The sequence below is a fragment of the Electrona antarctica genome, assembly GCF_951216825.1.
Source record: "Electrona antarctica genome assembly, chromosome: 14".
Classification (NCBI taxonomy): domain Eukaryota; kingdom Metazoa; phylum Chordata; class Actinopteri; order Myctophiformes; family Myctophidae; genus Electrona; species Electrona antarctica.
The window spans coordinates 3,795,065-3,809,417 of NC_136795.1; the positions used below are offsets into that span (position 1 = coordinate 3,795,065).

General features: G+C 45.2%; 1 protein-coding gene across 2 annotated transcripts in view; it reads left to right on the forward strand.

The window, feature by feature from the left end:
• Nucleotides 1-13,813, forward strand: part of fscn1a (fascin actin-bundling protein 1a) — a 44,091-nt gene extending 30,278 nt beyond the window's left edge. The window contains exons 3-6 of one of the 2 annotated variants that reach the window (XR_013791650.1): nucleotides 2,361-2,482; nucleotides 3,829-3,996; nucleotides 9,521-13,433; nucleotides 13,476-13,813. Coding sequence is in view for 1 of the 2 variants with exons in the window: in XM_079521708.1 (XP_079377834.1) it covers nucleotides 2,361-2,482; nucleotides 3,829-3,996; nucleotides 9,521-9,729 (499 nt within the window). In the remaining variant the exon portion in view is untranslated. Of the gene's footprint in view, nucleotides 1-2,360; nucleotides 2,483-3,828; nucleotides 3,997-9,520 lie in introns of both variants that reach the window. The other variant, XM_079521708.1, reaches the window with a different exon arrangement.
• The last annotated feature ends 540 nt before the right edge of the window (nucleotides 13,814-14,353 follow it).

The following is a 14,353-nucleotide window of genomic DNA, read 5'->3' on the forward strand; positions in this document are numbered from 1 at the left end:
ACAATGTTTTGGGCCAAACAAAGAATTAGAAAGTAGAAAAAAACGGCAGGTTACAACACTTTTTTGTTGTTTTTCTTCTTTGTAATTATTTGTTTGATACTTTTTGAAATGTCTATGGGAAAAATGCATTGGGATTCATTTCCTGGGCCTGGCGTCGTCATGAAAGGGGGCGGGACAACGACGCTCTATATTCATCAGTGCAGATACCCATCTTGTAGGTAAGAGGTGTAATCAGTGCATACCCATCTTGTAGGTAAGAGGTGTAGACTAAATTCATTAGTGCTTACCTGTCCTTTAATCCATTTAGTCGAAATTAAAAAATGTCTTCTAAATCCTGACAGTTTTCAAGATCAAGCTCATAGATCTGCTTGTAGATCTGCTATTTTTCAACAGCTAAAGTAAAACATAATGACTTAAAACACCAAAAGGGGTCCCGCCCAAAATGGGTATGGAGTCCTGTGACAACCCCCCCCCCCCCCCCCCCCCCCCCCCCCCCCCCCTAAAACATACAATGTACTATGATTATACTAGGAGGAAGAGTAAAAAAATAAATAAAAAAAAAGGTGTACAGAAAGTGTTAAAATTATGTTTTTATGTGGCCACACCCACCAGTTAATTAACTGGTGCTAAGGTTTTCAACTTGGCATTACCGACACACAACTGTGTTGTGTTGTATGATAATGTGGGAGGTTATGATGGCACAAAAATGGTGTATTTCCGATTTGGCCTTTTGACTCAAAGGGCTTTCAGGAAGAACCAAAAATACACAGGGAAGATATATTTGAATATTCTACACCACACGACCTATTAGTCTATTAGTAATGTTGCCTCCATAGACTCATACGAAACCGAAATAGTACAAAGATCACGGCACTCCATCTGTATCGAAAATATAATAACGGTAACACCACTATTATGACACCTGGAAGCATCTCTTGGAGTTAATCTGGAGCCCATTCCTCCTTCCTGCTTGGTTCCCCCCTCCCCCGTCCTTAACCCATTCTGGGCGGGAGCCCCTGTTGGTGTTTATAGCATTATGTTATACTTTAGCTATTGAAAAATAGGTCTGCTATCTTTGAAAAATCGTGAAAATGTGGCGCAAATCTTTGAATCAGAGCCAACGTTTTTAACTCAAATCTTTGCTTCTGGCGGGTCCCTGGAACAACATATTTTCAGATGGAGGGGGGGGGGTCTGTGGCCAAATACAGATAATTCTGGGGGTCCTTGACATGAAAAAGGTTGAACACCACTGACAGAAACATAGGGTTATTCAGAAAACTGTCATGATTTAGAAGACATCTGTAGAATCGTTCCCAGGTCAAAATGGGTTCACGCAGGCAGGGGGAAGCCAGAGTCGCAGAATGTGGTGCAGAATGTGGTGCAGAGGAGGAACTGGACGTCCGGCTGACCACATTCTTGAATTGTTAATCAGTTTGGTTCTGTTATGGACAGCAGCACATGGTTCCCCCTCCCCCTCGCTCTGGTGGGGGGGGGGGGGTCTTTGATTTTGTCCTCTCCATTTCTCTCTCTGTAAATATGCTTTGTGGAGCAACAATTTGAGGAAAGCACCTTTTTCATACGTCCTTGTGTGACCATGTTATGAAAAGGAAAGTGAGCCGTGAATAATGAATGGGTTGCAGAACTGTTGCAGAATCCTGACACGCCACCACAATCCCCGCCCGCTTGCCATGATGGCCGAGAACAAAACACCCTGTTCTGGAGAAACGCTACACTCCTTTTGACACGAGAGGATTTCAACAGGACGCTTAACTACACCTTTTATCAAAGTTCACAAGTGAAACTAATGCATTGTCCATTAAAGCTTAAAGCCTACCTATCCAATTACTTCACATTTAGTTAAGCCCTGGATGAAAGGGACCAGTGGGTTGACCAGTGAGCTCTCTCTCTCTGTGTGTGTGTGTGTGTGTGTGTGTGTGTGTGTGTGTGTGTGTGTGTGTGTGTGTGTGTGTGTGTGTGTGTGTGTGTGTGTGTGTGTGTGTGTGTGTGTGTGTGTGTGTGTGTGTGTGTGTGTGTGTGTGTGTGTGTGTGTGTGTGTGTGTGTGTGTGTGTGTGTGTGTGTCATTTATATAGCGCCATTACATTCACCCATTCACACACACATTCATACGCCAATGGCGACGGAAACCATGCAAGGCACCAACCAGCACATCAGGAGCAATTAGGGGTTCAGTGTCTTGCTCAAGGACACTTCAACACTAACTCTGTGTGTGTGAGGGGGGGGGGGGGGGGGAGACATGCAGGCCTTCAGGCCAGCGAGTAACTTCAATATATAAATCAAATCATCACTCTAACCTCTCTCTCGTGTCTCATCTCTGTGTGTCTCTCTCTGTCTTGTCTAGGTCGACTAATTGCTACTTTGACATTGAGTGGCGTGGGAACAGGCTGACACTGCGTGCCGCGAACGGGAAATACGTGGCTGCCAAGAAGAACGGCCAGCTAGCCGCTACCATCGACGCTGCAGGTCAGTGCGCTTTTGGCTGAGCCATAAGCAATAATATGCCAAACTTTTAATGACCTTTTCTTTTATTAATATCTTTTGTATTCAGACAGCCAGCAATGGGTAGAACGATGTCATCCCTATGTTTCCCAGGTTCTATGTTCTCCAGGTTCTATGTTCCCCAGGTTCTATGTTCCCCAGGTTCTATGTTCCCCACTTACCTTAGGGTTTAGGGTTAGCGTTATAGGTTTCTGGTTTAACGACTTCAGTGTTTTGTACTATACAATTGTATGTATAAGTACAGAACAAAGAATGTTTGTTTTTGCCATCTTTGTTGAAGAGTCTAAGTAGACTAAGTAGCCTAGGCAGGCCTAAAGTTCAATGGATTGTTCAAAGACTGAGCTTAAATCAAAATTGCTACGAAGACCAAGTTGCTAAAATACTTGTCTTACTAGAATTACTAAAATTACTAGGTTAGGTTTCTGGTTTAGGTTTATTCTAAGTGGGGTCTCTGTGACACATCTAGGGGCCGCAATCTACATTCAAAGATGTTCCTAGGCAGATTGAGGCCCCTAGATGTGTCGGAGACAAAAATCTTTGGGAGCGTTCTACCCATTACCCATCTGAATACCAAAATAAAAAATAAGGTAATTAAAACATGACATGACATTATTGCTTATAGCAGCTTTAATATCTGTCTTGTTTGGTTTTTTTGGGGGGTTTCTTGTTGGTGATGAGGTTTCAATGACAATTTGACCGAAAATACATGTTGAAAATGCAGTCGAGTCACTGCTGAATATAGCATAGTCACTAATGGTGTGCAGAGGTATGGCAGTTCTTTGAACAACAAGTCTATTTAATAATGCCGTGTCACAGGAGTGCATTTTGTCTCTCTCTTAACACCCCGAACGCCCGGGGGTATTTGTAACCATTAAATCAGGACGCCCAGTGATGTGTTTCTTCAGGACCTATTTCAAGGTGGCTCCGCGGCATTTTGGGAAGTAGCTAGATGTAGCCAAAACACCCCCGAGGCGATCGACAACAGCGGAAGGTATGATTAATTCTAACGCGACTAGCGATGCCCGTCTAAAACATTTAGATCAAGAGTCATTCACGTTTTAAGATTTTCGATCTGATCCGTTAAAATGGGGGGGGAATATTTTGGATGACCTCCCAACCGGAAATGACATTGAATGTTGCCCAACAGACGCTCCCAGTCTTGTGGGGCCATGCGATCGGTTTTGATAAATCTCCGTCCTTTTATTAATCTCCGTCCTGAGTGCTGGGCGTTACTATCTGGTAGGACGGAGAACTCCGTTTATGCCGCTCAGGGTGTTAACGCCTTGACCTTTTCTGCTAATTCTGTCCAGGTGAGTCCGAGGAGTACATCATGAAGCTGATTAACCGTCCAATCATTGTGCTGCGCGGGGATCACGGCTTCATCGGCTGCAGGAAGGTGACTGGCACGCTGGACTCCAACCGCTCCACCTACGACTACTTTACCCTGCAGTTCAGAGACGGAGCCTACAGCCTGCAAGGTCAGTGTGACCTTTACTACGTCTGTTCAGAGACGTAGCCTACAGCCTGCAAGGTCAGTGTGACCTTTACTAGTCTGTTCAGAGACGTAGCCTACAGGCTGCAAGGTCAGTGTGACCTTTACTAGTCTGTTCAGGGAAGGAGCCTACAGGCTGCGAGGTCAGTGACCTTTACTACGTCTGGCCACGTTTGACCTGTGATGGTACACTTCATGGTTGATTGGAGATTGTATTAACACTCTAATCGCCCGGGGTTATTTAATCCATTAAATCATAGCGCCCAGCGGTTTTATAGCAGCGGAGCACATTTAGCGACAGACCGGATGCTATGGTCAGTATCATGTCTATCATGGTCAGTATCATGTGAGCTAATAGATCAGCTATTTATTGTACAACAAAGTATAAATCGGGCATTAGCGGCAGTCTTTCACACAAAGACACACCACAACATGTTGAATGGAACTCTTTCATTAAACGAGAATTCCACTCATTTTCAACATTTTACTATGTCATTAATATAGCTTAGAGCTGTTGTGTGGAAATAATAAAAGATCCCCCCCCAGAACTGTAATTATGAAAAAAACCATTAACATGGTGAAACACATCTTGATGACATCATCAAGATGTGTTTCACCATGTTAATGTTTTTTTTCCAGACCTCCAGTTCTAGGAAACACAGAATGGGGGGGACTTTATTATTTCCACACAACAGCTCTAAGCTATATTAATGACATAGTAAAATGTTGAAAATGAGTGGAATGCCCCTTTAAGCATACATAGTCAGACTCATATCTGCAGTGTGACCTTATATTACAGCAACAGAATCATGTGCACAAGATCCATACTGTGACCTTACAACACCAGAATCATGTGCACAGGATGCATACTGTGACCTTACAACACCAGAATCATGTGTACAGGATGCATACTGTGACCTTACAGCACCAGAATCATGTGTACAGGATGCATACTGTGACCTTACAACACCAGAATCATGTGTACAGGATGCATACTGTGACCTTACAACACCAGAATCATGTGTACAGGATGCATACTGTGACCTTACAGCACCAGAATCATGTGCACAAGATGCATACTGTGACCTTACAGAACCAGAATCATGTGCACAAGATGCATACTGTGACCTTACAGCACCACAATCATGTGCACAACATGCATACTGTGACATTACAGCACCAGAATCATGTGCACAAGATGCATACTGTGACCTTACAGCACCAGAATCATGTGCACAAGATGCATACTGTGACCTTACAGCACCAGAATCATGTGTACAGGATGCATACTGTGACCTTACAGCACCAGAATCATGTGCACAAGATGCATACTGTGACCTTACAACACCAGAATCATGTGCACAACATGGATACTGTGACCTTACAGCACCAGAATCATGTGCACAAGATGCATACTGTGACCTTACAGCACCACAATCATGTGCACAACATGCATACTGTGACATTACAGCACCAGAATCATGTGCACAAGATGCATACTGTGACCTTACAGCACCAGAATCATGTGCACAAGATGCATACTGTGACCTTACAGCACCAGAATCATGTGTACAGGATGCATACTGTGACCTTACAGCACCAGAATCATGTGCACAAGATGCATACTGTGACCTTACAACACCAGAATCATGTGCACAACATGGATACTGTGACCTTACAGCACCAGAATCATGTGCACAAGATGCATACTGTGACCTTACAGCACCAGAATCATGTGCACAAGATGCATACTGTGACCTTACAGCACCAGAATCATGTGCACAAGATGCATACTGTGACCTTACAGCACCAGAATCATGTGCACAAGATGCATACTGTGACCTTACAGCACCAGAATCATGTGTACAGGATGCATACTGTGACCTTACAGCACCAGAATCATGTGCACAAGATGCATACTGTGACCTTACAACACCAGAATCATGTGCACAACATGCATACTGTGACCTTACAGCACCAGAATCATGTGTACAGGATGCATACTGTGACCTTACAGCACCAGAATCATGTGCACAAGATGCATACTGTGACCTTACAACACCAGAATCATGTGCACAACATGCATACTATGACCTTACAGCACCAGAATCATGTGCACAAGATGCATACTGTGACCTTACAGCACCAGAATCATGTGCACAAGATGCATACTGTGACCTTACAGCACCAGAATCATGTGCACAAGATGCATACTGTGACCTTACAGCACCAGAATCATGTGCACAAGATGCATACTGTGACCTTACAGCACCAGAATCATGTGTACAGGATGCATACTGTGACCTTACAGCACCAGAATCATGTGCACAAGATGCATACTGTGACCTTACAGCACCAGAATCATGTGCACAGGATGCATACTGTGACCTTACAACACCAGAATCATGTGCACAACATGCATACTGTGACCTTACAGCACCAGAATCATGTGCACAAGATGCATACTGTGACCTTACAGCACCAGAATCATGTGCACAAGATGCATACTGTGACCTTACAGCACCAGAATCATGTGCACAAGATGCATACTGTGACCTTACAACACCAGAATCATGTGCACAGGATGCATACTGTGACCTTACAGCACCAGAATCATGTGCACAAGATGCATACTGTGACCTTACAACACCAGAATCATGTGCACAACATGCATACTGTGACCTTACAACACCAGAATCATGTGCACAAGATGCATACTGTGACCTTACAGCACCAGAATCATGTGCACAAGATGCATACTGTGACCTTACAGCACCAGAATCATGTGCACAAGATGCATACTGTGACCTTACAGCACCAGAATCATGTGCACAGGATGCATACTGTGACCTTACAGCACCAGAATCATGTGTACAAGATGCATACTGTGACCTTACAGCACCAGAATCATGTGCACAAGATGCATACTGTGACCTTACAGCACCAGAATCATGTGCACAAGATGCATACTGTGACCTTACAGCACCAGAATCATGTGCACAGGATGCATACTGTGACCTTACAGCACCAGAATCATGTGCACAAGATGCATACTGTGACCTTACAGCACCAGAATCATGTGCACGAGATGCATACTGTGACCTTACAGCACCAGAATCATGTGCACAGGATGCATACTGTGACCTTACAACACCAGAATCATGTGCACAAGATGCATACTGTGACCTTACAGCACCAGAATCATGTGCACAAGTTGCATAGTGTGACCTTACAACACCAGAATCATGTGCACAAGTTGCATACTGTGACCTTACAACACCAGAATCATGTGCACAGGATGCATACTGTGACCTTACAGCACCAGAATCATGTGCACAAGATGCATACTGTGACCTTACAGCAACAGAATCATGTGCACAGGATGCATACTGTGACCTTACAGCACCAGAATCATGTGCACAGGATGCATACTGTGACCTTACAGCACCAGAATCATGTGCACAGGATGCATACTGTGACCTTACAGCACCAGAATCATGTGCACAGGATGCATACTGTGACCTTACAACACCAGAATCATGTGCACAAGATGCATACTGTGACCTTACAACACCAGAATCATGTGCACAGGATGCATACTGTGACCTTACAGCACCAGAATCATGTGCACAGGATGCATACTGTGACCTTACAGCACCAGAATCATGTGCACAGGATGCATACTGTGACCTTACAGCACCAGAATCATGTGTACAGGATGCATACTGTGACCTTACAGCACCAGAATCATGTGCACAAGATGCATACTGTGACCTTACAGCACCAGAATCATGTGCACAAGATGCATACTGTGACCTTACAGCACCAGAATCATGTGTACAGGATGCATACTGTGACCTTACAGCACCAGAATCATGTGCACAGGATGCATACTGTGACCTTACAGCACCAGAATCATGTGCACAGGATGCATACTGTGACCTTACAGCACCAGAATCATGTGCACAGGATGCATACTGTGACCTTACAGCACCAGAATCATGTGCACAGGATGCATACTGTGACCTTACAGCACCAGAATCATGTGTACAGGATGCATACTGTGACCTTACAACACCAGAATCATGTGTACAGGATGCATACTGTGACCTTACAGCACCAGAATCATGTGCACAGGATGCATACTGTGACCTTACAGCACCAGAATCATGTGTACAGGATGCATACTGTGACCTTACAGCACCAGAATCATGTGCACAGGATGCATACTGTGACCTTACAGCACCAGAATCATGTGTACAGGATGCATACTGTGACCTTACAGCACCAGAATCATGTGCACAGGATGCATACTGTGACCTTACAACACCAGAATCATGTGTACAGGATGCATACTGTGACCTTACAGCACCAGAATCATGTGCACAGGATGCATACTGTGACCTTACAGCACCAGAATCATGTGTACAGGATGCATACTGTGACCTTACAGCACCAGAATCATGTGCACAGGATGCATACTGTGACCTTACAGCACCAGAATCATGTGCACAGGATGCATACTGTGACCTTACAGCACCAGAATCATGTGCACAGGATGCATACTGTCGACATACAAATAGGAGGGCGGATTATTATAATTGTTTTTCTACAACATGGTGAGAGAACTCCACTGAGGCGCGTAACGACATTAGGGATTCATTCAGTCTTTCACTAGGCCGTACTCATTATAGACTTTCATTCATTCAGAAGACTTGGTTGCCAGGAACGGGTGCAGAGGTTTCATCAGATTTCAGTAATAGAGTTATGTAATGTAATGTCAGTCCAACACACATGTATTAACCCATTTTGGGCGGGAACCCCTTTTGGTGTTGGCATTATGTTATGCTTTAGCTATTTTAAAATAGCAGAACGACTGACATAGAAACACAGCTTTTTCAGAAAACTGTCAGGATTTAAGACATTTTTAGAATCTGATCTCAGGTCAAAATGTATTAAAGCCCCTCTTCTCTCTGTCCCTCCCTCACCTACTGTTCATCTCTTTATCCTCTTACACACACACACACACACACACACACACACAAACACACACACACTACACCTTCGTTCTGCTCCAACTCTGTCCACTTGCCTTTCTTCTTCCTCTGTCATCTTTGCTCTGCTCCCTCGACTCACCTTCAACTACCTGTCCTTTTCTCCTATCTGTCCTTACTCTTCTACATGGACCCGTTTGCTTCCCTCCTCTCCTCTCCATCCTCCTCTCCTCTCCTCTCCATCCTCCTCTCCTCTCCCAATATCTCCACTCCTCTCCCAATATCTCCACTCCTCTCCCAATATCTCCACTCCTCTCCCAATATCTCCACTCCTCTCCCAATATCTCCACTCCTCTCCCAATATCTCCACTCCTCTCAATCTCTCCTCTCCACTCCTCTCAATCTCTCCACTCCTCTCAATCTCTCCTCTCAATCTCTCTCATCAATTCCTCTCCTCTCCTCTTCTCTCCTCTCCATCCTCCTCTCAATCCCTCTCCTCTCACCTCCCTCCTCCAGACTCTACAGGTAAATACTGGATGGTGGGCAACGAGCAGGCGGTGGTGAGCAGCAGCGACGAGGCCGTCGACTTCCACTTCGAGTTCTGCGACTACAACAAGCTGGCGGTGCGCCACGCCGCCGACGGCAAGTACCTCCGCGGCGACCACGCCGGCGTGCTCAAGGCCAACGCCGACGACCTGGAGACCGCCACGCTCTGGGAGTACTGAGGGGGAAGAGACGCACGCGAGAGAGGAAACGGGGAAAACCATTGGCGACGGGACGTGGCACTAAAAACCCGTCCCATGTGCACCACCCAAACCTGTATCCCATCACCCCCCCCGTCTGAACTCTCACTCCCGGCCTCTGTTAACCCTGAACCCTTGACCTGTGTGACGATGATGAGCTGCAATGTGAGAGGAGGGGGAGAGTAGAGAGGAGGGGGGGGAGACGGAGGTAATAGTTGGGGGCGGGCATTTTCCGCCGTCATGTTATCTTACCTCCTCTTTTCTCCTTCTCGTCTTCCCCGCCTTTCTGTTCTATCTCTCCCCTCTTCCCTCTCCTTCACGTCCCTCTCCAGCTCTGCTCTGCAGTGCCGACCTTTTGTTTGTTGCCATAGTTACCGTTGGGGGGGCTGTGCACTTTTCTCCTGCTCGAATCTGGTTTGCTGCTTGACGTGTCACTCTCTCTCTCTCTCTCTCTCTCTCTCTCTCCTAGCCTTACTATTGGGGCCCCAACCCTCACTCACTCAGCCCCCCCTCCCCGTAAAAGCTCGTCCCTTCCCCAGAGCAGAGCCACCTTAAAGAGCCCCTCCTTTATGAAAATATCCCCTCCCCCCTAAATCACCCCTCTCTCTCTCTCTCTCTGTCTGTGCGCCTGTCTATTGAGCTCTCTGTATTGTATGTGAGCGGCATAAGGTGGCAGTATTTATGGTGTTTGACCTGGTCTGGTAGATCTGCTTCTCACCTGACCTAATCTTTTAAAACGGTTTCTCTGATGGACGTATCTTCTAGTGTGACTGTTTTCTAGCTGACTGGATGTAGCTGGGCTGCACTAGACTGGGGCCAGACCTAGATGGGGGGAGGGGGGGGGGAGTGTTATGTTGAAGTTTTAGTTTAAGACTGTTTTCTATAAGATTTGGTTCTATAGAAGGGTTTCCGTTTCGCTTTGCTTTATTATTATTATTATTATTTTATTTTTTTAAAGGATTCTCGAAATACAGTTTCTATCGTGCCAGGTCTAGTATGTTTGTTTAGAGGCCATTCTCGCCTCTCTCTCTCTCTCTCTCTCTCTCTCTCTCTCTGTGTGATGAAGATATGTGACATAACTGGAGTGAATCTGACGACGATAAAGATTATGATGTAATGGAATTCATCTCAATTGTAAAAAAAGAAATACTCAAACTGTTTCCTGTGTCGTTCTCCAGCCGTGTTGTCATTGGCTGGCAGAGAGTCCTCGGGCGCGTTCGGAAATACCGCACCGGAGCGCACTTGCCTATTACTTTGCATTGCACAGTGCGCTCAGTGCGCTATTTCCGAACGCGCCCCTCCTGTTTTCCTGAAACAAAACAGGATGAAACCAGGAAGTGAAACCCTTGTCCTCTCCTTTCCCCCACAAACTAAAACTATTGTCCAGGGCACAGTGTAAAAAACAAACAAAAAAGAGATAATGGCATGGTCATATATGTTTACTGCACACTCCTGTCTTACTGGAAGAGACACAAATACAGTTATATTCATTTTCTTTTTGTACATCTTGAGAGGCACAAGCATAATGGGTGGAAAGCATGGTGTAAACATGGCTCCGCTACAGTACCGTACACACAGGGGTCCAACTGAGAGTGGAATGATTTATTGTCTCTTTTTGAAAAGCTGCTTTTATAGCCTTCCTCTACCGAACTACCGAACTCACCTCTGGCCTAAATGAATACCCTAAAACCCTTAATTAATACTTAACTGGACCAACACACTGTCCTCTTTATCGACCTCAGTCAAACATTTACGCACACACCTCCGTGAAACTGGAAACCTGGTGGTGGTGCCTCGAGATTAAAAACATCTCGTAAAAACAACCACCAGAGCATCTCATTAATGTTGTGCGTGTCATGAACCTGTCTGGGGGGGAGGGGGGAGGGGGGGGGGCAGTAATCTCATCTACTGCGTTAGTACCGTACTGTACTTGTAGAGGTTTGCCATAACAAAGAGACTAACGGTGAACTTTCCTGCGTTGACCTAAATCTTCTTCAGTATCTTTAATCTCCTCCTCCTGTCCATCTGCGCTGACACAGCTGAGTGTTGACTGTGTGTGTGTGTGTGTGTGTGTGTCCTGTTGGTCACGGTCTGTAATTGGATCTGATGGAATCTTGGTTTCCGCGCTGACCCTGACTTATCAATGTAGAGACGGTGGGGGGTGGGGAGGGGGTTGGAGTGGGGCTTGCCACGGGATGAGGACATGCAAGGAAGTCAGACTTCAGAATGTCTGAGTCTCTGAACATGGCACGTGGTGGGGGTTGTAGCTACAGTTACTGCCTCTGCTCTACGCACAATACGCCATTTTGGAAAATAAATCTTCCTACTTCCTATCACATGTGTTACCGATGATGCTAATGAAGGCTCTGTTCCGTTCTGGTCAAACGGAGTCCAGGTGCTGCTACAATGCTCGTTGGCTCACTGGAAACACTCTGCTATACACCGGTGGGTCTCAAAGTGTCTTTGAGTGTGTTCCAAATGCCCCCTACGAGTCCATTTGGTTCCATTTTGTACACTCTCAGAGTTATGGGGGTCCTTGAAATTAACCCATTTTGGTGTTAGCATTATGTTATGCTCTAGCTATTTAAAAATAGCAGATCTACAAGCTCATAGCACGCCACCGAGTGGCGCGCTACGAGCTTGTAGATCTGCTATTTTTGAAAAATCGAAGAACCACTGACATAGAAACATAGCTTTTTCAGAAAACTGTCAGGATGTAGAAGACATTTTTAGAATCTGATCTCAGGTCAAAATGGGTTAAAACGTTTTGAGAACCACTGTACACTGAATGGAACAGAGCCTTAATTAGTATCATTGGTAACACCCGCATGGAGCCTATTCTGTGAAGGGTGACTGTTGTCCGTCTGACTGTCTTGACTGTCTGAATGTGTGACGTCAACCTCAGCGGTGTCGTGTGTAGGACATCAAACCTGTGGCTCCCAACCTGCTTTAAACCCGATTTATACTTGGTTGTACACTAGTTGTCGCGTGCCGAAACCTTCCGTCGTGCGACATCGGTGTGCAGTCGAGGTATATACGTTAAGCATTAGGGTATGCTATAGGGTGTGATTTCAAACGGAGGCGGCTATCTGATTCGCTACCCTGCATGGGGGGGGGGTGGTCTCCACAAAATGTATATCTTAGAGCTGCAAAGGTTATCGATCCCCATTGGTTTAAATTTCTAGTGAGGGGCGTATTCTAAGATGGATCTTTCTTTTTAATAAACCAGAACACCGCCAACCATTTATCTTGGAACTTATGCTGCGTTCACACGGGCAGACGCAAAGACGCAGTCTACCATTCATTGTCAATGGAAGCCAGCGACATGACGATGCAAAGACGCAGTCTACCATTCATTGTCAATGGAAGCCAGCAACATGACGATGAAATGAAATGATTACTATATTTACCCAGGGTATCTGGGCTAAGCTCAAGAACTTGTTTCCAGCCAGGGGCATTTGGAACCCACTCAAAGGCCCTGTCTTTGCGTCTGCCCGTGAGAAGTAACGCAGCATCACATTCCACTGGGTCCTAAATCAATACGGTTTTGATCCCAGGATTAGAATGACAAGACGATCATATCAAACTCCACACAGTGTTCCTGAGACACTTTGAAGCTTTCTGTTTTTTAGGGTTGAGAATCATTAAGAGGGAAACGTTAACAGGTCGTTATCGTTGTACTTACTGTGCTGCAGGGTTAGATCTGTATCTCCCTGAGCTAGGACAAGGTGCTGCAGGGTTAGATCTGTATCTCCCTGCAGGGTTAGATCTGTATCTCCCAGCTAGCTAGAGTCCCAAGGTTCGGACAAAGTTGACGTTGGATAGACACACGGTAGTGGCTGTGCCTTACTCCGAGTTTATGGACAGCAGAAAAAGTAAAATAAAAGATAGAAAGGAAGTAAAAAAAAAAAAAGTCTGCATCTTTGCTTTGTATAACTGGAAGTTCCTTTTTTTTGTATTATTATTATTATTTTGTATAATTTTTGATATTGTGATTTAATCTTCCTCTCGTGCCATTGGTTCACCTGAACTCCCAACGACCAATAAAAGTGGGATTTGGAACACAGCCAACATTGTCTTGTCTTTTATTATCTTGTTCTATTTCAACTCATTGATGGTTCAACGTTCTTGACCGCTTGTATTTCATCCGATTTATGTCAGACCAGGCACGTGCACACATGGACATCAAAGGGGGGGCTTCAACCCCTGCCCTTTTTACCCGTCTGTAAAACAACTGCCCTTTCCAGACCACGAATGCAGCATTTACTACGGTGAAAGAAATGCACATGCCCCTCCTTTCCTTTCCTTGCCATACCCAAAGTCTGCATTCAGGATATTTGTGTTTAGATTTGTTTAGAAATCCATGTCGTTACACCGCATCTCCACTAGCTAAAGAGTGCTGGGGTTGCGCCCAGAAAATAGCTGATCTACAAGCTCTCAACGCGTCGCAGCGCACATTCTGTCCATGTCGCCGCCTTATACTTTGGGCTTCTATTAAGTATAAACCCCTTATCCTTAAACTTCTTTGCCTTTTTTTTTTTTTTTTTTTTTTTTACTATTTTGAAAAACATTTTTGAATAGTTAAAATAGCCAATCTACAAGCTCA